This window comes from Corylus avellana, chromosome ca9 (assembly GCF_901000735.1).
Source record: "Corylus avellana chromosome ca9, CavTom2PMs-1.0".
Taxonomy (NCBI): Eukaryota; Viridiplantae; Streptophyta; class Magnoliopsida; order Fagales; family Betulaceae; genus Corylus; species Corylus avellana.
The window spans coordinates 17,259,122-17,279,654 of NC_081549.1; the positions used below are offsets into that span (position 1 = coordinate 17,259,122).

The window sequence follows — 20,533 nt, forward strand, 5'->3', positions numbered from 1 at the left end:
AAATTTATAAAAAGTTTTAAAAAATTCTGGCCACCCCTTTGGCCATTTGGTTATTTTTGCACCTCCAATGTGTTTTTTTCTTTTTATAAAAAAAAAAAAAAAAATTAAAAAAAAATTAAAAATTAGGGGCAATATGGGAATTTTGGGATCAAATTGGTCGAATTGTAAAAAACTTAAAAGTTTGGGAGAGTACATTGCAAAAATTGAAATATTAGAGATCGAATTGAAAATTGTCCCAAACTTTGGAGGGTAAAATGTAATTTTCTATTTCTTTTAATTTGCTGCATCTTTATATATATCTTCCCTCAATCTATTAAATATGATAACAAAAAATAAAAAATAAAACCCAGGAAAATCTCGGGGTTCGAACCCTTTGCCAAGTACTTGGATACGGTTTGTCCAAGCATTTGAGTCCTTCCTTCGTCTACTGCGCTACCGTGTAGGCGAAACCTCCTAACTAGTCGATAAAGTTTTGGGTTTAATAAAAAGACAGTATACGTGTTATAATTTAATTGGTGTTGATGTGACATTTAATGGTTTCAGTAAAAAGAAAATTGAATAGAAATTGATTAAAGTGACATATTTATTATTTTTGCATACCACAATGAGTTATTATCAAATTTTTATTGCAAATGGATGTAATCACATGAACTAATTTTTTTTTTTTTTTTTTTTGGTCTTGTCCACACAAGGGAAGCACATGAACTAAATTTTATATATATATAAGAATTACATACTTTACTAAAAATGCACGTGAAAATCGTATGCGGCTCTAATAGTAAGTTTGAGAAAATTCTTCTAATTCAATTTGAAGAAAAATTTTGTTATGTCCATTTTTTTTTTTTTTTTTTTTTTAGGTAAATGCATGTGATATATCTCATGAATAAAAAATTCTAACAACTAAACACAATGTCATGAAGATGTCGTCGTTCTGTGGACTTCTTCTTGCAGTAAAATTCTAATTAACACTTATCTTAAAGGGATTTTTCAGTGTCTAGATAGATCTCACTGCAATATTTTACATTATTTTACTTCAATTTAATTAGTTAACAGAAACTCAGAGTATCCAGATTGAAATTAATAACCAATTTAGAATTTGGGATCCAATTTTAAATCAAGGTCAAACACTAGGGTGAATAGCAATTTTTTACTTTTTTTTTTACTTTCTTCAAATTACGAGCTTTAATTTGGTTTACCGTGCAGGAGCTCACTCAGTAGGTCGAGTTCACTGCATTAATCTCGTAGACAGACTCTACCCGACAGTCGACCCGACTTTGGATCCGAACTACGCCGACTACCTAAAAGGTCGATGCCCAACGCCAAATCCTGACCCGCAGGGAGTGTTTTATGCAAGGAACGACCGTGAAACACCCATGATACTTGATAACATGTACTACAAGAACCTGTTAGGCCACAAGGGCTTACTCACAGTGGATCAACAATTGGTTTCCGACCCAACAACAAATCCTTACGTAGAAAACTTTGCTACTGATAATGGCTACTTCCACGACCAGTTCGCTAGGGCTGTGCTTTTGTTGTCGGAAAATAACCCACTCACCGGAGATCAAGGAGAAATAAGAAAGGATTGCCGCTATGTGAATAGGAATTAAGGGTATATTTTGTACTCGAAATGACTATTTCATTAAAAAAAAATTAAATGAATAGTTTTTATTAATAATAAATGATAAACTCGATCGTATGGAGTTTTCGGCCTATCAACAGCTTAAATGCCTGTCTATTTCCTTATTCACGACATTCAACAATATTAATATCATTTTTAAAAAGGAGTAGGGGAATTAAGTGGAACTCAACAATATCATTTAGAATAATGAAAACAAAATGGCATGTTGTCTTTTTAGTTTTGGTTGGTAGGTAGAGGCCATATAAGTTAAAATTATAATGTAAAATATAAAAGAAGGAAAGCAAAGAAAGAGTGAAAGACAAGGGTTTGAGATTGTCCAATCTTAGAGACTTACGTCCACTTCTGCTCAATAAGACTAATTAACATCTTGATCTCATTATTTTGTATATCATTATATTGCTAAATCATATGCAGTAGGTGATGAGGTAAACCATACAAGGCAAATATTAAAAATATGGTTAGAAATCCTATGGATCCTGTTAACTACATTAATGAAAACGATTGGCGCTTCATAATCAATATACAAAAGTAGAACAAATAGAGGCTGAAAAGCCATAATGTGTGTTAAAATAAACAACTAACGGATTGAGCTTTGTAAAGTTGTTGAATCTATAAATTCTAGCATCCACCTCAATTTATAGGCAGAAGCATGAGTTTTGAAAAAATAAAAAACAAGCTACTGTATGGCGATGTCCCAATAATGCCACGGCGGGGTCTCAATAGGCTAGGGTCTAAGTAAGATCTCGATGGTTTCTTGATGATGGGGTGTTAGCGGGTTTAAAAATACTTTATCAGTGGTTTGACGATTTGAAAATGAGAAATTTAAACTTGAAAATTGTTTACGATTTTAAAAACTTGCATGAGATGTGTTTTAACATTTGTTTCTATATATGTACAAAGAGTGGGCGCAATTGACCCACAAATTTGTGTATGTCATTTTAAAAACATTTGTGTTGTAAAACTTGCATTATTACAAATTATATATATATATATATCATCATCATCATCTTGGACCGTGAATCAAGATGCACATGCTTTGCATGTGCCATCAAACTAGTATAACATATATTAGACCAACTTCTGACATATGTTGCCATGTCGTTAATTACACTCTGAACGTTTCTCATATTAGCATGTTTGCTTTGGACCCCTTGGAAGAATTTCTCTTACTTTGCCCCCACCTTTGGAGCATAGCTGCATAAGTGATTATTAAATAATAAAAAATGCTATATATACCTGCATTTATTGGTTTCACATAGAAATCCTACTCATATGATAGAATTTACAATAAATCCGATAGCCTGAGCAGGAATCGAATTCTCTCCTGTTCATTTATAGTTTTTTAATTTGTACAGATAAAATTGTCTTTTTATTTTTTCTTGAATAATTTTATCCTTAAATATTAAGGACTGATTCTTCTCAAGTTCATTTGAAAAAACGAACTTAAACTGTCAATTGCATGCTCTTTAAATGTACGTAACTATTCTTTAGGCTCTACCCCATTTTAATACAATCACATGCTCCCCTCATGTTATTTTGTTTCCCCTCATGATACAATTACTTAATTATTTGCATGCAACACACTTGAATTGAAGTCATTTTTATTATTACTTAAAAAAAAAAAATGCATGTTATCAAAGATATAAGCATTTTTCTTCCAATGCAAGCTGGTTCTGAGAGAATTTTATTGTTTAATATATCCTAAAATTATAATAAAACACGATCAATGCCATTCGTATGTGAAAATGACAGAACCCCTTCTCACATGTGACATGCCATTGTTCCAATTTTTTTTTTTCTTCAAAAAAAAAAAAAAAAAAAAAAATCTGGAGCGTTTTACCAACTTGACCATCTCATAATGCATGGTACGTAGTCTACAAGAGCAAGTTGCCCACTCCAACCCCACCCATGTCTCACTGGCTTTATGTGCATTATGACTAGACCGGATGATCATCCACACAAATTAATTGTTGGATATACATCTTGGTCTCATGGATTCAATAATAAATTTGCACATCTCTTGTACGGAGCTGAGGGCAATAAAACCAAAACATTTCTCAATATAAAGAAGTTTATATGAGATTCACCTATCTGAATATATAAGTGACTAGACAGTTTAAAATTTATTTGAGTAAGTAAATCAATATAAGCTATCTCACATTAACATAATAGGATCCTCTTCATCTTCATCTCAAACGAAATTGATAGTATCTATTTTATTGTCATGATTTAATGTTAGTGCATTTAATGGTCTATATGAAGTTAAGATTAACATCTTTGTTTAAAAATTTAAAATTGGACACAAATTTCAAGAAATTTACTGCAACATACTCTAATAAGTGACAAATATCATTGAACATCTTTGAGTTTCTCAAAAATTAATGTTTGAGATCCTAAATTAGTAGAATATCACTAAATGACTCTTAATAATATTTAAAAAAAAATGAAAAAAACATATGAGAGATAACACTTATTATTTATTAAAGTAGGTTTGAAGAAATTTCTGTCCTTTAAAATTATGTATCCATTAGATGTACAAACCTTGAATTATGATCATGAAATGAATACTTAAAAGGAAGAAAATATTATTTTTTTGAAAATTTAAATAATATAAAATTAAATACATGAACTTTAAATTACGAAAATGAACGAAGACCATGAGGAAGAAAATTCTTCTTCCCCCCTATTAACATTACTAACACGTAATTGGTGTGGAGCACATGTAGCTATCCAATAAAAGATTCGTCACGTACTGTGAAATGCACTCAAAGTGCCAAACATCAGTGTTCTCCACCACTCACATCAGCCCACCTGGGCCGTCCGATGGAAACCGGACATTTTCTACGATCAGAGATTCTGCATGTCCACCAACAACCCATGGGTCCGGGCAAGGACCACACCATTATGTACCGTCTCTGCTGTCGACTGCAGCAATCATCATGAATATACAGACAGACCAAACTAACTCGTAACTCGTAAGTTGGAAAACCCTCAAACCCACGCAAAATTCTAAAGCGTGCGTGCTTATGATTCAAAGTGCTTACGTGGATGAAAGAAAGGGGAAGCTGACGTGGACGGTATGCGTGTGGTTCACTCTGCGTACTGTGCAATAGAAGCAGCTAGACGATTATTACTGGCTCACTAATTAGCTTCTGTTGACTAGTAGTCGAGTGTAATGATACTGTTTAACTGAAATCACTTGTCATTGTTGTCATGCCTTGCCTTCGCCTGTCTACCAAGGTAAAACATACCTTCACGCACCCTTCAAGCCCGTGTGACACGCGCCCTGTCAGCAAAGTAAAAGACCAAAATTTCTTACAATTTTACAACTTAATTTTTAAAGGGAAATACTAAAACCCCAACACTTTTTCCTAAAAATCTCTTTCTCAAATGATGTGATCTCATGTTCATTTTTTTTTTTTTTTTAAATGGATGAGATGATTTGGAAAAATAAATTTGGAAAAAGTGTTGGGTTGTTTAGCCTTTCTCATTTTTAAAAGACAGTTTTTTTTGTTTTTTTTAAAACTGGGTTGAAATTTTTTTCTTAAACTTAATTTATACAAATGATTTGTGTCCTTCAAACATATGAGATGCACATTTTTTTTATTAGCAAGGAAAAAATTAGAATAAATTTTATTAAAAACTCATGTACATATCACATGTTATTAAACACATATTATTTTTATAAACTAAATTAGAAGAAGTTCCTGAAAACTCTGTCCTTTTTTTAAAATAACATGCATTCATAATATTATTAAAAAAAAATATTTGACTTTATTTTCTTATATATATATTTCGTATAAAAATGTAGAAATTTATTATTAATATATGTAAAATTTACATGGATTAAAATAATTTTTTAAAAAAAAAATGAACGAAAAAATGTCAGAAAATGACTCCATGAACATTTCTTAGAAAAAAATAATATAAAAACACATGTTATTAAAAAATAAATTACAGCTCATATTCTGAGGAAGAAATATATGTCACTTTTAAAATGAATTTGAAAAAGTTTTTTCCTAAAATTCAGTTTGTCCAAAACTTAATGGATGCCCTTAAATACACGCGATATGGCAACCACGCGCAGCAAGATGTCCCGTAAAGTGTGTGAATAGCAGGAGAGGAAAAAAAGTCTTTCTTTTTCAGCGAAAAAATAACCGTTGTGAGTGTATACGTGTCGCCCAAACCCATCCACCTGTCTCCTTCAACTCTCCTTTGGATTCTCTGCCTTGTCATATTGTATTCCTTGTTTGTTTGCTTGGGTTGTTCTGTTTTAAGGCAAAGAACCCATTCCCATCCCCTCTCTTACAAACCTCGTGAATCAATCTTGTTCTTCTTCTAGACTCGCGCGATCACCACGAATTCAGTCTGGCTTTTAGTTCTCTGATGGGCGCTCAATAAAACAAAGCAATGTTGAAATTTGCTGGTATTAATGTCTTTGTTCCCGTTACTCTGTTGCTGTGCTTTTTCAACAGTGCCATTACCATCGCAATCACTGAATTCGACTTGGGGACCTTAACTCTCAGCAGCCTCAAGCTCCTCGGAGACGCCCACATGAGCAATGGGAGCATAAGGCTCACCCCTGACCTCCCCGTCCCCAACTCCGGCGCCGGTCGGGTTCTCTACAGCAAACCGGTGAAGTTCCGGCAGCCGGGGACCCACTTTCCAGTGAGCTTCTCAACATTCTTCTCCTTCTCCGTCAACAACCTAAATCCCTCTTCGATCGGCGGCGGGCTCGCTTTCGTAATCTCCCCGGATGACGAGACCATCGGAGATGCCGGTGGGTTCCTCGGGCTCGTCACCGAGACGGGCTCGCCCTTGGGCTTCGTGGCGGTCGAGTTCGACACCCTGATGGACGTGGCGTTCAAGGACGTTAACGGAAACCACGTGGGCTTGGATCTGAACAGCATGGTTTCGTCACAGGTCGGCGATTTGGATGGCATTGAGATCGATCTTAAGAGCGGCAACTTGGTTAACGCGTGGATCGAGTACGACGGCTCCACCCAGGTGTTCAACATATCGGTTTCCTACTCGAATCTGAAACCCAAGGAACCACTCTTGTCGTTCAGTTTGGATTTAGATCAGTACGTGAGCGATTTTATGTACGTTGGATTCTCCGGGTCGACTCAGGGGAGCACAGAGATCCACAGTGTTGAATGGTGGAGCTTTAGTTCTTCGTTCGACACGAATTCGGGTTCTGGGACAGGGTCTTCACCGGCCACCCCTCCTCCAACGGCTACTTTGACGAATCCAACTGCTAACTCTGTAAAGTCACCGCCGCCTTCGGTGGCTCCCTCTGGGTCCGATTCAGCTTCGAGTACCTCGCAGAAAACAAGTAAGCCTTCGTCTTGTCATAACCAGCTCTGTAAGGAAGGTCCGGGAGCTGTCGCCGGGGTGGTCACTGCCGGGGCTTTCGTTTTAGCTCTGTTCGCCGGCGCTCTAATCTGGGTGTACTCTAAGAGGATCAAACACGTAAAGAAACCCGATTCGCTTGCATCCGAAATTATCAAAATGCCGAAGGAATTCAGTTATAGGCAGCTCAAGTCGGCAACGAAGTGCTTCAATGCAAATAGAATCATCGGTCACGGCGCATTTGGGACCGTTTATAAGGGTATATTGCCGGAGACCGGCGACATTATGGCGGTGAAGAGATGCAGTCATAGCAGTCAGGGGAAGAATGAATTTCTATCTGAATTGTCCATAATTGGAACTCTTAGGCATCGAAATCTTGTTCGGCTTCAAGGCTGGTGCCACGAGAAGGGTGAAATCTTATTAGTCTACGACTTGATGCCCAACGGCAGCCTTGATAAAGCTCTGTTCGAAGCGAGAACGCCTTTGCCATGGCCTCACAGGCGGAAAGTTTTATTCGGGGTCGCCTCTGCTCTGGCTTATTTGCATCAAGAATGCGAAAACCAGGTGATTCACAGAGATGTAAAGAGCAGTAACATAATGTTGGACGAGGGATTCAATGCCCGGCTAGGAGATTTCGGTTTGGCGAGGCAAATTGAGCACGACAAATCCCCGGATGCAACGGTGGCAGCCGGAACAATGGGGTATTTGGCGCCGGAGTATCTCCTAACCGGTAGAGCAACAGAAAAAACTGATGTGTTTAGCTATGGAGCTGTGGTTCTTGAAGTGGCTAGCGGAAGAAGACCAATTGAGAAAGAAACTGTAGCCGCTGCCGGGAAAGCTGGGGTTTGCAGCAATTTGGTGGAATGGGTTTGGAGTTTACACAGAGAAGAGAGGCTGTTGGCGGCGGCGGATGCGCGGCTCGCCGGTGAGTTTGATGAGGGGGAGATGAGGAAGATTCTTTTAGTTGGGCTGGCTTGCTCTCATCCTGACCCATTGGCTAGACCGACAATGAGGGGCGTCGTCCAGATGCTTGTGGGTGAGGCTGAAGTCCCCATTGTTCCAACAACAAAGCCCTCCATGAGTTTCAGCACTTCCCACCTCTTGCTCAGCCTTCAGGATAGTGTTTCTGATTGCAATGCTCTCATCAATATGTCCATCTCCTCATCGGAGGACGGCGGCGCCGCCGATATGGTTTGATCAAGACCAGAGATTGAATTTGCTCTTTTTGGTTGGCTTAATTATTAGTGTATGTATTCATTTGTTTATGTATAAATTATAATAACGCGGTAATTAACCTGCAGTTTTTTTAGCACAAGTTTTAGGACCCTTGGGGGGGTGAGGTGCAATTTTGGTTGTAATCCACTGTAGAGTGGCTGAGAATGGTGGTTGGTTGGTGGAGGGGTAAAAGAAATTGGTTATGGTGGTGGAGTGGGAGGTCCTTTTCTTCGACTTCCATTGATTGGATAGGTGGGTTTGTGGAGGGGTGGGAGTGGTTGCTTTCACAAGCAATCCCCCCATAAGTCAAAAGTTGAGATTAGGGTTTGAGTAGAGGCTTGGTAAAGTATAGTGACAAAAAGGAGTGCATATTTATTATTGTTCCCTTTTTTTTTTTTTTAAGATGTCTTTTTATTGTTTCTGGTGCGGATAACGGCACAATAATATGAATATTGAGTGGACATTTTCTTCTTCCTTCCTACCATGCCATGATTTCTTGTTTTGGTCCATCTTTTGGGTTGCTTTTCTTTTCTACTGTTTGTGATTTATTGAATGGCTGGGTCATGGGTGTTTGTGTTGAAAAAAAAAAATCATTGCTTGAAAGGAAAAACTAGGCAATTCGGTGGTCGTCTTTTGTTGAAAAAGTCTTGGCTCAAAAGTTTGAGCAAAAGCAGATTAATTAGCTACTTTCACCATTAAACATTTTCACACCCATTTATTATTATTATTTTGGATGAATATTTTCAGGACCATTTAAGCTCATTTGGATTTTTTCATACATATTATGATTCCTGCTCTTATGGCCCCAGATCCAGCACACCATGTCGGAATTGAATCTGCTACGTTTTTAATTCATTGACTAGACCTAACTCTGTTCATGTCTCTTGCATTTAAATGCACGAAACGGCGCAGAAAATTCCCGCTTTGAATTGGCTTAATCTTTGTAGTATTAACTGTAACAGCGGTCCTTATACATCTCAAAGACGGTCGATAAAACAAAATCGAAAAGAGAATATTTGGGCTCTCGCAATAACTAAAATGTGTATCATGCTTGAATCTAATTGGGACACAGAAATTGATTTTGCTTTAGAACTCAGGAAGAGATTCCTTGCTGTTGTGATGCATGGCTTGTTGATGCTGTGACTTGTGGTGCCAAATATTCGTGGTCACGTGGTATGGTATGATTGGGCTAAACAGTTGGATTATTTTATCCATATAAAATCACAGGGCTCGAAATCTTAGATACTGTGAAAAGTACCCATTACCGACATTGATGATATATGCGACGCATTAAGCATATCGTTTTAGCCAACAGTCTTGTCTGCTTTACAAATTTAAAAATAACGTAAGAAAGAAGAGATTAGGTTAGGAAAATATGGAAAACTACTAAACTAGTGTCGGATCCTTGAAGTGCCAGGTGGACTTGGATGGTTCCAATCAAATGGGTACCCACAGGATCTGCTAAAACTAGGCTTTTCGGCAACCAAATTCTGTGGGTAAAACAACTTTCCTGGTTTTGGATTACGTTGGGCTTTTTGGGAAGATCTATGCTGAGCTCAGTGTTTTTGGGTGCACGTGGTCATAGCTTGGGCTTTAAAGTTCATAGTAATTAGTAAGGCCCGTATATGGGTGCATCGGAAGTAAGGCTAGCAATTTTAACGTAATTTTAAGATTAGGATTTTGGTTAACTGGATCCGGGTACCTGTTTAATAAACGGTTCATATAGTGTCAGCTCGCGGCTTCACGGGTTGACCCATTTATTATTATTTTTTTTTTTAACTTAAATTTTTAACCCCAAAAAAATAAAAAATAAATTATCATTCATTTGTTTTGTATTGCATGCTATAGATGTCCATTGGAATTTGACACGTATCTTAAAATTAAGCTAAATAGATTGTCCATATGTTTGTTGCATTTATGCAAGTTATTTTCAGATATGTTGAGATGTAGCTTTTGTTGTTTTGGAGGCTTTCTATCAATTCTTCCAACCACCATTGTTTTTTCAATTAAAAACTGAAACATTGCTGCTTGGTTGCTGGGATTTTGCCATAAAAATTAAAATGACTTTACTGTCGAGTCGAGTCGGGTCGAAACCTATTGATAGTTAAATTAAACGTGTTCATTGGTCGAGTCATGCCAACCCAAAATGACACGTTTATCTAAACGAGTTACACGTGTCATATTACCCGTTAAAAAAAGTATCATGTTCGGATTTGAGTGTTCAACACGTTCATATAAACGTGTCAGGTTCGGGTTGGCATAAACAGGTTCGCAGGTCAACTGGATTGACAAGAACCCGACACGCCAACTTATTTTGCCGGCCCAATTTGGAAGTAGTTAATCTAAAATTGCAATATGTATTCATTTCCCAGGCCCATTAACAAATCTATAAAGACCCAAATTCCAAGCACAAAGCTTTTATATATATTCGAGATTGAATTATGTAACATTAATTCAAATGATAAAATTTTATTAATAATTAATTAAATAATAATTAGTATAGATTTATAAAAAAATAAAAAAATAAATAAGGGTAAAATCCACATACCCCCTCAAACTATCACCTAATTGACAATATTCCCGCTAAATTTTCAATTATGACAATGTCCTATCCAAACTATCAAAATTGGTCAATGCCCCCAATGATTAAAATACCCTTAAAATTAAAAAAAAAATTAAAATTCAAAAAGAAATAAAAATTCAAAAAGTAGGGTATGGTGTTTAAAAATTTTAATTTTTTTTCTTAAATAACAAAATTATTTTTTTTTTCTTTTTTTTTTTTACTTTTTTCAAATGTATTGGAGTATTTTGTTGTCTTATTGAAAAAAAAAAAATTATGGTCATTGTTTGTCTTTTTGCTGGCCTTGGGGTGACCTTGTCAATATTTTAGTAGTTTATGAGAGTCATTGTTACAATTGAAAGTTTGAGAAAACATTGTCAATTGGGTAGTAATTTGAAGAGAGTACGTGAATTTTTTCCAAAAAATAAATAATTATAATATTTACTTTATATAAAAAATAAATATGTTAATTAAATCACTCGTGAACAGGCTTGAGTCTGTTGAGAAAAATAAATGAACCACAAAGAAATCATTTAGCTTGAACTCGAAAATATTCAAAATAAAATTAACAAAAACCGAATTTCAACATTTATTACACTTGATTAGAGCCATACTTAAAAAAGGATTGTATTGTGTCGCTCTTTATACTTTGTTAGCCTTGCTTGTTGCCATAGGGACGACCCTTTAGGGACGTTGAACTCAAGACCTGATAATAACTAACAGTCTAAAACTTATGAAAGTCTCCTAAAGCCACTGGAGCCATCATTTTTTATTATTTTTATTTTTTTAATCATTATATTAAAAAAATTATATATTATGAGGTTGATGAACAGTTTTATGAAATAAAAATATAGTTTTTAATATTATTCTTAAAAATAATAAGACTACTTATTAAAAAAAAAAAAATGAATGCTATTATTTTTCTTAATCCTAGCCTCCTAGGTAGATATTATTTTCTAAAAAAGCAAAAAAAAAAAAAACTTATTACTAATCCCTTTTTTTTTTTTTTTTGAAGAAAACAATATACATATAAGATTAAGAGAACATTAGCAAGAATCGTAGTATTTTTTTATTTTTTAAATTAATAATAATAATATTATATATATATATATATGTGTGATAGTTGTAACATATATAAACCAGAAACGATATAATTCATTTATTTTTCATCTATTTTTTAACAATCTTTATAGTGAATTGATGAATCAACTTCACAAATTTAATGGTTAATTTATTAAATTTTTTAAAAGAGATTAAAAAAAATTAGAAAAAAAATATTAACGTGAATCATTTCAATATATAAACCGTAAATTTATAAACTATATATCAATATGAAGGGGTGCTAATATATATATATATATATATATATATGAAGAGATAAAATTATAGTTTAAAGCATTATGACCTTTTAAGGCAGGTAAAGGAAATAGTGTCAAAAAAGAAGGCAGGTAAAGTAAATAAGCGAAACGCTGGGGGCAAAATTAAATTAGTTGCCCAGGCTGCCATAAAGTCATGTGTCAATTTCTGTTCAGACTTTGGCTCTGTTTTCCATCCGGTCAGATCTCACCCTCCTTTTGTTTTCTCCAAGCTTTTATTTGGTTCAATCCGTACGGTTAGCTTGCCCAGGAGCTCCTTCCCGAGCTGATCTATTTGGCTGATCTGAGTCGCAGCCATGGACGAGGAGTTCGAGTTCGCTGACAAGGTCCCTCCCGCCTTCGATCGCATGGTACGCTTTCACACAAAACCCTAAATCTACATCATTTTTCTACATTACTTTGCGAGATCTGTATTAATAGGATTAAGGTTTAGGTTTCCAATTCGTAGATCAATTCTTGACTATAATTCAGATGATTTGTATTGATCGATCGAGTCTTTGTTATTACGTTTTGTGCTATCCGTTTTGATTGTTTCGGCAGAAAATTTTCTGGAAAACCTTCTCGAGGAAAGTTGCCTTTTCTTAGGAGGAAAATTTATCATGCATGTTCGGGAAGGTTCTGGAAATTGTAAATCGATAAACCTTATAGTTTGGTTTACTTTCCGGGGAAATCTTTTCATGCATAAACAAACAGAGTTGAGAAGGAATTAGTTCAGTCGACGAATATTTTAGATATATTCTGCTGTATTTTCTCAGATATATTGAACGTGGAACTTATCTGAAATTTTAAATCATTGATTCATTTTGTTTATGTAATTCAACGAAAATTTAATGAATTTTTGGTCTTAATTTCTTGCAAAGTTCTATTTCACTTCAATATGAGGAGGTCATCATCCACATTCTGTTCAGATTCAACGAATTGCATTTGGTCTTCGTCCCATACTGTTTAATGGAGGAATTAGTTTTCAGTCGACCAAAATTTTGGATTGATCCGAACCCTCAGGATGCTAATAATATTCATGTTAATTTCTCTTTATTTTTTGCTTTCTACGATCAATCTTATATAAATGATTTGTTGAGAAATGACAATATGCATGAAGATGCTCACCTTCCTTGTCGACCATCTTTTAAGTTCTAAGCATTATGTTAAAACTGTTCACTCTCCATAAATGTCTGTCTACTCTATGAAGGTATTGTACGCTTGAATAGACCTTCGTTGATAAATCAAAAAATGATTTGATTCTCAATCATAGAAGCTTCTATAAAACAGCACATGGAGGCAATTTAGGATAAATAAGATCTGTGGCATCCTTCTTACTACCAATTCCATAGATTTTGACCAAAAAGTTGATCAATTTGATCAAAAATCATTCTAAACAGAGATGTGTTATTTCTTACACGTGATCAATAAGTTTGCAGGAAATTGACATCACATCAATTTCAATCTTAAACAACTCTATTTATTTCTGAAGACAACCAAGTAAGAATTGATTCAGATGATTGAATAAAAAATTTTCTAGTTTTGTCCAATGCAGTTAGAGCTGATCCTAACGGATAATGCCAAGTGGATCTTTTGGGTATATGTGATTGTTTCCATTAGCCCCACACCGACTATGGGGTAGGTTATGCCCCAGAATCATATCAAGAGTAATGATAGAGCTTCATTAGACTGGAATCAATGAATCTCATATCAAGAGTAATGATAGAGCTTCGTTAGACTGGAATTAATCTTAAAGTTCAGCGATTTGTGTATGTTTTAGAGCCAACTTTATAATAGGTCCACAACATTTCCTCACAGAATAAAACACTAATGTTAATGTTGTTAGGCCATAAGCTGGATTGATTGTGTAAATGTCCCATGGTGGGTTAAGTCACCCTTTCTCGATTTCTTAATTGTAGTTGTTTGCTGACTGACGTGTCCTTGCAATGACATTATTTGCTTTTGCTTTGTAATGATTAGGAAAATGTGATCAAGGATGCCGGAGCCAAAGGGTTTAACCCAGGATTGATTGTGCTGCTTGTTGTTGTTGGGCTATTGTCGATATTCCTTATTGGAAATTATGTACTTTACCTGTATGCACAAAAAACCATTCCTCCAAGGAAAAAGAAGCCTGTCTCCAAGAAGAAGATGAAGAGGGAGAGACTGAAGCAAGGTGTCTCTGCACCTGGAGAGTAGAAACTTAAGATGTGCTTTCTCTTGTTCTTCTGAATGTTGAACTCTTGTTATGAGAAATTTTCCTACCTCTGGTGTTGAGAGAGAGAGAGAATGTTATGATACTTTCTTTAATTTCCCTTGGTACTGGATCGAAATTTAACTTTATAATTAGAAGTTTACCTTACGTTTGGGTAGACCAAGAATTAAGAATGCTTTCTTTGTTTTCCAGATGGAGTTTGCCATGTTGTTCGTCCCTGTTGTTTACTTGTCTTTTCTGTTTTATTCTAGGGGTGTGTGGAAGGGTTAGCCATTCTTTAATCAAATTTTAGCTTTAAAAAATGAGAAATACTAGGGGTACTAACTCTTTTACTATCAGATGAATATTAACGAGTATTAACATCATGTGGAGTTTATTTATTGGTATTCGTAACATTTTTCTTTATTAATTGTTTTGATCATCTCTAATGAATAAGTTTCACATCATCATGTTAGTGCGCATATGTTAGTAAAATAGTTGGTACCATTAGCAGCATTTGTCTTAAAAAAAATTACATTATTTTTTTAATTTTAGCTATTCACTTTTTCTAAAATACTTATATTTCACGTTTTCTTTTAGCTATCTACTTTATTTCTCAATTTAAATATTTTTTTCTTTATTCTTACTTTCCAAATTTTAGCTATTGCACTCATGACTCAACAACAAAAAAATATTGCCTATTGCAGGAACAACGGGTATGCAAAAATGATGAATTGTTTTTACTCTGTAGAGTATATTTAAAAACTCAAGCATATGAGAAGCATATATTTTCTTACTAGTGCATGTTATGCTTTTCACATGTATTAAGAATATGTTACTTTATTAGACTGATTTTAATAAATTAATTACAAATCAATTAGTTTGTAATTAATTAATGTCCATTTATCCATCAGGCCGTATTGGTATTGTGGTAGTGAAATTATTTTTTGTTCTAATATGCTCTGGTTACAGGATACGACATAGAGAGTGCCAACTTTACAATTTTTTTTTTTTTTTTTTCTTTTAACATTAATGAATGTATTATATTCGGGGTGTTCAGTATTTTCATTTGAAATCTTGAACCTAGAACTAGTTGGGGTGGAGTAGATACTGAAAGGGTAAATTACATTTTTGTCCTCTTAAGCACTATAATTCCGACCTATAAATTACAAAAATATTTAGTTATTCCTAGGTAAGATTTGGTAGTTAGTTTGATGAAAAATGTTACACATGATTATCTTGTCAGATGGCTTGTTTGGCAATGCTTTTAGTAGATAATAATAATAATAATAAATTAACAAAAAATTTAAAATATGAAACACTCAAAACTACTTTCATCTTTATGTCACATCACAATTGAATGACAAAAAAACACTCTAAAAAGTTCTAACATATAAACTCGGAGTTATTTTAAAGTGACTAATATTGTATTGTTTTCCAAAAATACGGTGTACAAGTAATGTGATTAAAAAAACAATAAAACCTAAAGCAAAGGGGGTGGCCAAATGTGATTAAGGTTCGTTTGACTATTCCTTTACCAGCTGCCTTCTCATGTATTGACATTTTAATCTCTCAATCTCAATGTGCTTCAACCATTGCCATGAAAAAAGGTAGAGGAAAATGAAGCAGAAACAACGCAACGTCGTCTCAAGCCCCCAAATTCTCCTGCTTGTTTCCAATGCCAATTTTCCTTTTGGCTTGCAAAGATCTCAAAGGATAATAAATTGTAAACAGTTTCAATATTGCTCTTATCACTTGGAACATCTTCAACAACCCTTGGTTATTTTAGCTAACGAGAAAGTATAATTTTTTTTTTTTTTTTATTTTACCTAATACTTTTTCAATACTTCAACACACACACACACACACACACACATATATATATATATATATTTCATTCAGTATTTTTTAAAAATATTATTTTTCAGCATTTTTTTTTTTAATTTTCTTAAGCCACAGTCAACCATCACTGCAAATAGCTTCAAAAACTATTGAAAATTAAGAACAAAAACCACAAAATTTAGAGTGATGATAAACAACATGAGAGCTGCAAACCAAATTTGAAGCATTGTTGAGTAGCCATTGAAGCTTACAAGCAGATGGAACCAGATCTGAAGCACACGATCAATAACTTCTCAACTGCGAACCCAACCGGCGACGACTACTGTACCTCCGTGGATGGCAAACCTGAATCCAAGCGGCTCTAACTCAGGTCATAGATTGGGACCCGATTCAACTGCCCGAGTTGAAATACGACACTATAGAGGACAAACACGAATGCATCACAATTCAACCCTGTTCATGACAGAAGACGACGACATGTACGACATTGAATGGCGAGCTGCTCCTTGGGGGGACGAGGCCATAGCTCTGAATCATTGAGTTCGTGATTTGCACGAAGAAACACAAGCAATACAAGAAGATGAGAGAGAGAGAGAGAGAGAGAGAGAGAGAGAAAATGAGCTACTGAAATAGATAATAAAAAAAAAGAGACACGAGCAATGAAGAAGATGAAAAAGAAAATATTAAAAAATTAGAACAATTTGCTTACCAAACCAAAAAATTATAAAGACAATAGACATCCACAAACATCACGTATGATAAACAGGATATATAGTTGAAGTTTACATTATTTATGTGTTTACCCAAACGAAGCAAGATCAGATAATCCCAATACAATTTATGCAATATCATATCACACTGGTACCATATATAGACAGTACAAGTTTTCACGCCATGGGAAGAAGCTCTCAGGCTCCGCGGCCCATGCTCTGCTCCACCGGAGGCATCATAACCAGGATTGGTAGAGCATTGAACCCGGGATGCAGCAATCTACGACGGAGCTCACGGCCTTCCTGACAAAGAGAGCACGAGTGGCAGCAAAAGTGAGTTGCAAAGTCACATGCAGTCTCACATTGTTCACGCTGCGCCTCATCCTCCAGAAAGCTTCCGCAGCACCCACATGACCTATGAAATGCCTCACAGCTGCCCTGTTTGTCATAATAATATCATATAAGAAGATTCAAGAGCTCTCATTCAATATTATTATTAAAAATTCTATTGAAAGAGTTACCATAATATTACATTATTAAAAAACGTTGTTTAACTGCATGGAACAGCAGGACTGAAAGGGATTTTACCGTATTCTTTTACCAACTAATAAGTTATGTTAGCACTTGGATCCTACAGAACATTTAAGAGTACCTGTGGTTTCACAAGCCCATGATCACCAAAAAAAAAAAAATCTACTAATAAAGTCATCCGCCCGTGTTATAATATGCTCATAACAATGGCGTCAATGCCAAAATATATGGTCACTAAAAACCATGATTGGAATTGAAATACTTCATTTTTCTAACCAACACAATGACACCAGCTTAAAGAAAAGAAGGTGCTATTTATCAAAACTAAAGAAATATAGGAAAGAGCAAAAACAAGCGATGATGACTGATGCATAAATAAGATTTCAAAAAATGCATCTCTCTTATAAAAAGCAAAGTGAATACAACTTAGCCACGCATGTCCCACTTCCAAGGCCAGTTATCTCACAAGATACCATGCAAATAGTTACTACACAAAGCTTTGTTGCTAGATAGAGAATGTAGAAGTACTTTGCAATAAGAAAGAAATGCCACAGAATACAAAATGAATAATTGACAAATGCCAGAAGTTGCAGACAAACAAACATAACCACACAAAAGACAACATATGCAATGATGCAAAATAAAAATCTAGCAAGTAGGTGGGGGTGTTGGTTAAAGAGAGAAACATGCCTCTAGGTTGAACTTCTGACGAATGGCAGTTCGGCTAGGGGATGAAACGCATGGTGCAAGGAAGTTACTACGAAAGGCTAAACTCCCAAGCAAGCATAGACCAGCGTAAGTCAAGCAGTGACATGCAAAACTCCCAGGAGTAGATGCAAGTCTCTCTGCATTGCTTCCATACAGCACACAAGGAGCCACACTTCCAAGAAGGCCTAGCCAAACGCCATAACATTAAGAAAAAATATTGAAAATGGCAGTTGAAAAATATATCAATTTACAAAGAAAATCTCATAATTCAGTAGTGTCGCATTCCAAATGCGGAAAAAGATAAATGGAAACATGGTTTTGTATCCAATTATTTCTAAATGGGTTCAAAAATTTTTGTCGTACAACAATCGAATTCACCTCATGTGAAGGGGAGATCTTAATTCTTAATTCTTGACATCTTTTTCCGAGCTTCATGTAATGTATCACAAGATTACAAGTTCTCATTCATCACAATTTTCCTTACAAATTTCATGAATAAAATTAATCAAAGAATTTCAACTCCTCCTGTGCTTCTTCAAAAATATAAAAACCGATCCTTCATCAAAGTTCATATAGAAACAACATTATGCAACTGACGGACCGAAGTCAGAACTTTATTCGATGCCCTAAAACATATAAATAAGAAGACAAAAACTCCCTAGTCAAACATTCCACACCAGTAAATACACGAACATAGATCCAGATTCGATCTCATTTTGAAATGAAACAACAGATTTGATATCGCAAGCTTAGTTTTATCTTTGATCCTATCAAAAAAAAAGTTTTATCTTTGATCCAATGTTTTAGCACCAAAATTCAACACAAACAAAAAATCCCAAATCCAAATCCAAGGCAAAAAAAGAAAAAGAAAAGGAAAATATAGCAGAGCTAACCCGGGCACAAATAACCCAAATACCCAAAAATCACAGAATGCCAAAATCCCAATCATAGCTAATAAATAAATAAATAAATAAAATAAAACCGAAATGACTCACAAACTTCAAGATCGCTGCTACAGAACTCGTCGCTGCGTCCGAAACAAGCGAAGAGGCTCGAGTCCCAGTGGGTCCGGCCCATCGGCTCGCCCACCACGCTCCCGTGCCCCAACGGCAATCCGTCGGCGGTCCACCCGTACCCGCCTAAATTCATGGGAACCGGAGCCGGAGCTTTCTTGGCATCCTCTTCTCCCAGCTGGTTGCCCAAGAGCGGGCTCGATTCCTCGTGTTTGTCATTCTTGTCGTCGTGATTAGCCATTGGATTGTGAGTGAATTGAAACGGTAGAAGAAGAATGGGTGTGGAAACGAAGCCAAGGGTCAGTCTCTCGTAGTTGTAACTTGTAAGGTCCGCCACAAACCGTGTCCGCGTTCTCTCTACCCTTCACACGACACCTGTCCCCTCAAAAAGTCAATAATAGATCAAATTTTTTAATAATAATTTCAAATTAAATTATGATTTTTTTTTTTTTTTGTAACAAAAATTAAATTATGATTTTAAACGTTACATTTGCCTTCTAACTTTACTTTATATTATAATCAAATAAGCGTAAATGTAGTATGAGTATTCACAGCATTTTTCTTCTCATTTTTTTTAAAAAAATTTAGGGAATAAAACTATTTTTTTACTTCCTTATTCAAATACACTTCACAATAACTTTCCTTTATATTTTCTTAAAACATTAAAATATTATTTTGTTTACCTTTTTTTTTGTTTTTATATTCATTTATTTTGCATAGTAAAGTGTAAGAGGAGAGAGAATGTCATTTTTTATGATTATAATTAGGGGTGAAATAGCGGTTGCGGTTAGCGGTTAGTGGCTAAAACCGCTAACCGCAACGGCCTAGGCGGTTAGTAAATTTTACTAACCGCCTCCGCTAACCGAGTAGCGGTTAACCGCCTAACCGCTTTTTTTCTAACTACTTTTTTGGGCTTTTTTGGGGCTTTTTTCTTTAGACCGATTTTGGACCGGGTTTGGGCTGGTTTTGGGCTTACTTTAAACATTTTTTTTCTCATTTTAAACATTTTTTTTTCCCTTTTCCTAGCCATTTTAGCTTTAAAAATTGCTATATACCAAAATCTTGTTGGCCACCTTCTACAAATCTACACATCATATAATATACAAATAAAATTATAACAAAATCATTACTTCACTTGTAGTCTTATACATAAACTCAGAAGCAAGTTCATAAACTCAGAAGCAAGTTCATAAACTCACACATAGAAATAAAATAAAACACAAACAAATTCATAAACTCACAAGCAACAAAAAAACCAACATATATGGTTAAACTTGAAGCTTGAGGCCCATTTCAATCAACCAACAAAAAGTCATAAACTCACAACTTATTGTTATTATATATATATATATATAATATAAATATATATTATATTTAAAAAAAAGCGGTTAGCGGTTAGAGGTTAGCGGATTTT

The 20,533-nt window shown here is 35.1% G+C and overlaps 4 protein-coding genes across 4 annotated transcripts in view; 3 read left to right on the forward strand and 1 right to left on the reverse strand.

Moving 5' to 3' along the window:
* LOC132162389 (peroxidase 21) overlaps nucleotides 1–1,610 on the forward strand; it is a 2,681-nt gene extending 1,071 nt beyond the window's left edge. The window contains exons 3-4 of the mRNA XM_059572623.1: nucleotides 1,047–1,119; nucleotides 1,204–1,610. Of these exons, the coding sequence (XP_059428606.1) occupies nucleotides 1,047–1,119; nucleotides 1,204–1,610 (480 nt within the window). The remainder of the gene's footprint in view (nucleotides 1–1,046; nucleotides 1,120–1,203) is intronic.
* Nucleotides 1,611–5,909: 4,299 nt separating this feature from the next.
* LOC132161636 (L-type lectin-domain containing receptor kinase VIII.1) lies at nucleotides 5,910–8,303 on the forward strand. Its single transcript, XM_059571796.1, has one exon. The coding sequence runs from the start codon at nucleotides 6,053–6,055 to the stop codon at nucleotides 8,189–8,191; it is 2,139 nt and encodes a 712-aa protein (XP_059427779.1). The 5' UTR covers nucleotides 5,910–6,052; the 3' UTR covers nucleotides 8,192–8,303.
* Nucleotides 8,304–12,295: 3,992 nt separating this feature from the next.
* LOC132191957 (DNA-binding protein S1FA-like) lies at nucleotides 12,296–14,527 on the forward strand. Its single transcript, XM_059607106.1, has 2 exons — nucleotides 12,296–12,495; nucleotides 14,105–14,527. The coding sequence occupies exons 1-2, from the start codon at nucleotides 12,442–12,444 to the stop codon at nucleotides 14,318–14,320; spliced, it is 270 nt and encodes an 89-aa protein (XP_059463089.1). The 5' UTR covers nucleotides 12,296–12,441; the 3' UTR covers nucleotides 14,321–14,527.
* Nucleotides 14,528–16,896: 2,369 nt separating this feature from the next.
* On the reverse strand, nucleotides 16,897–19,471 carry LOC132191823 (cell number regulator 8). The gene is made up of 3 exons (XM_059606933.1): nucleotides 19,102–19,471; nucleotides 18,089–18,291; nucleotides 16,897–17,305 (listed from the first exon to the last, which is right to left on the reverse strand). The coding sequence occupies exons 1-3, from the start codon at nucleotides 19,358–19,360 to the stop codon at nucleotides 17,066–17,068; spliced, it is 702 nt and encodes a 233-aa protein (XP_059462916.1). The 5' UTR covers nucleotides 19,361–19,471; the 3' UTR covers nucleotides 16,897–17,065.
* Between the last annotated feature and the right edge of the window lie 1,062 nt (nucleotides 19,472–20,533).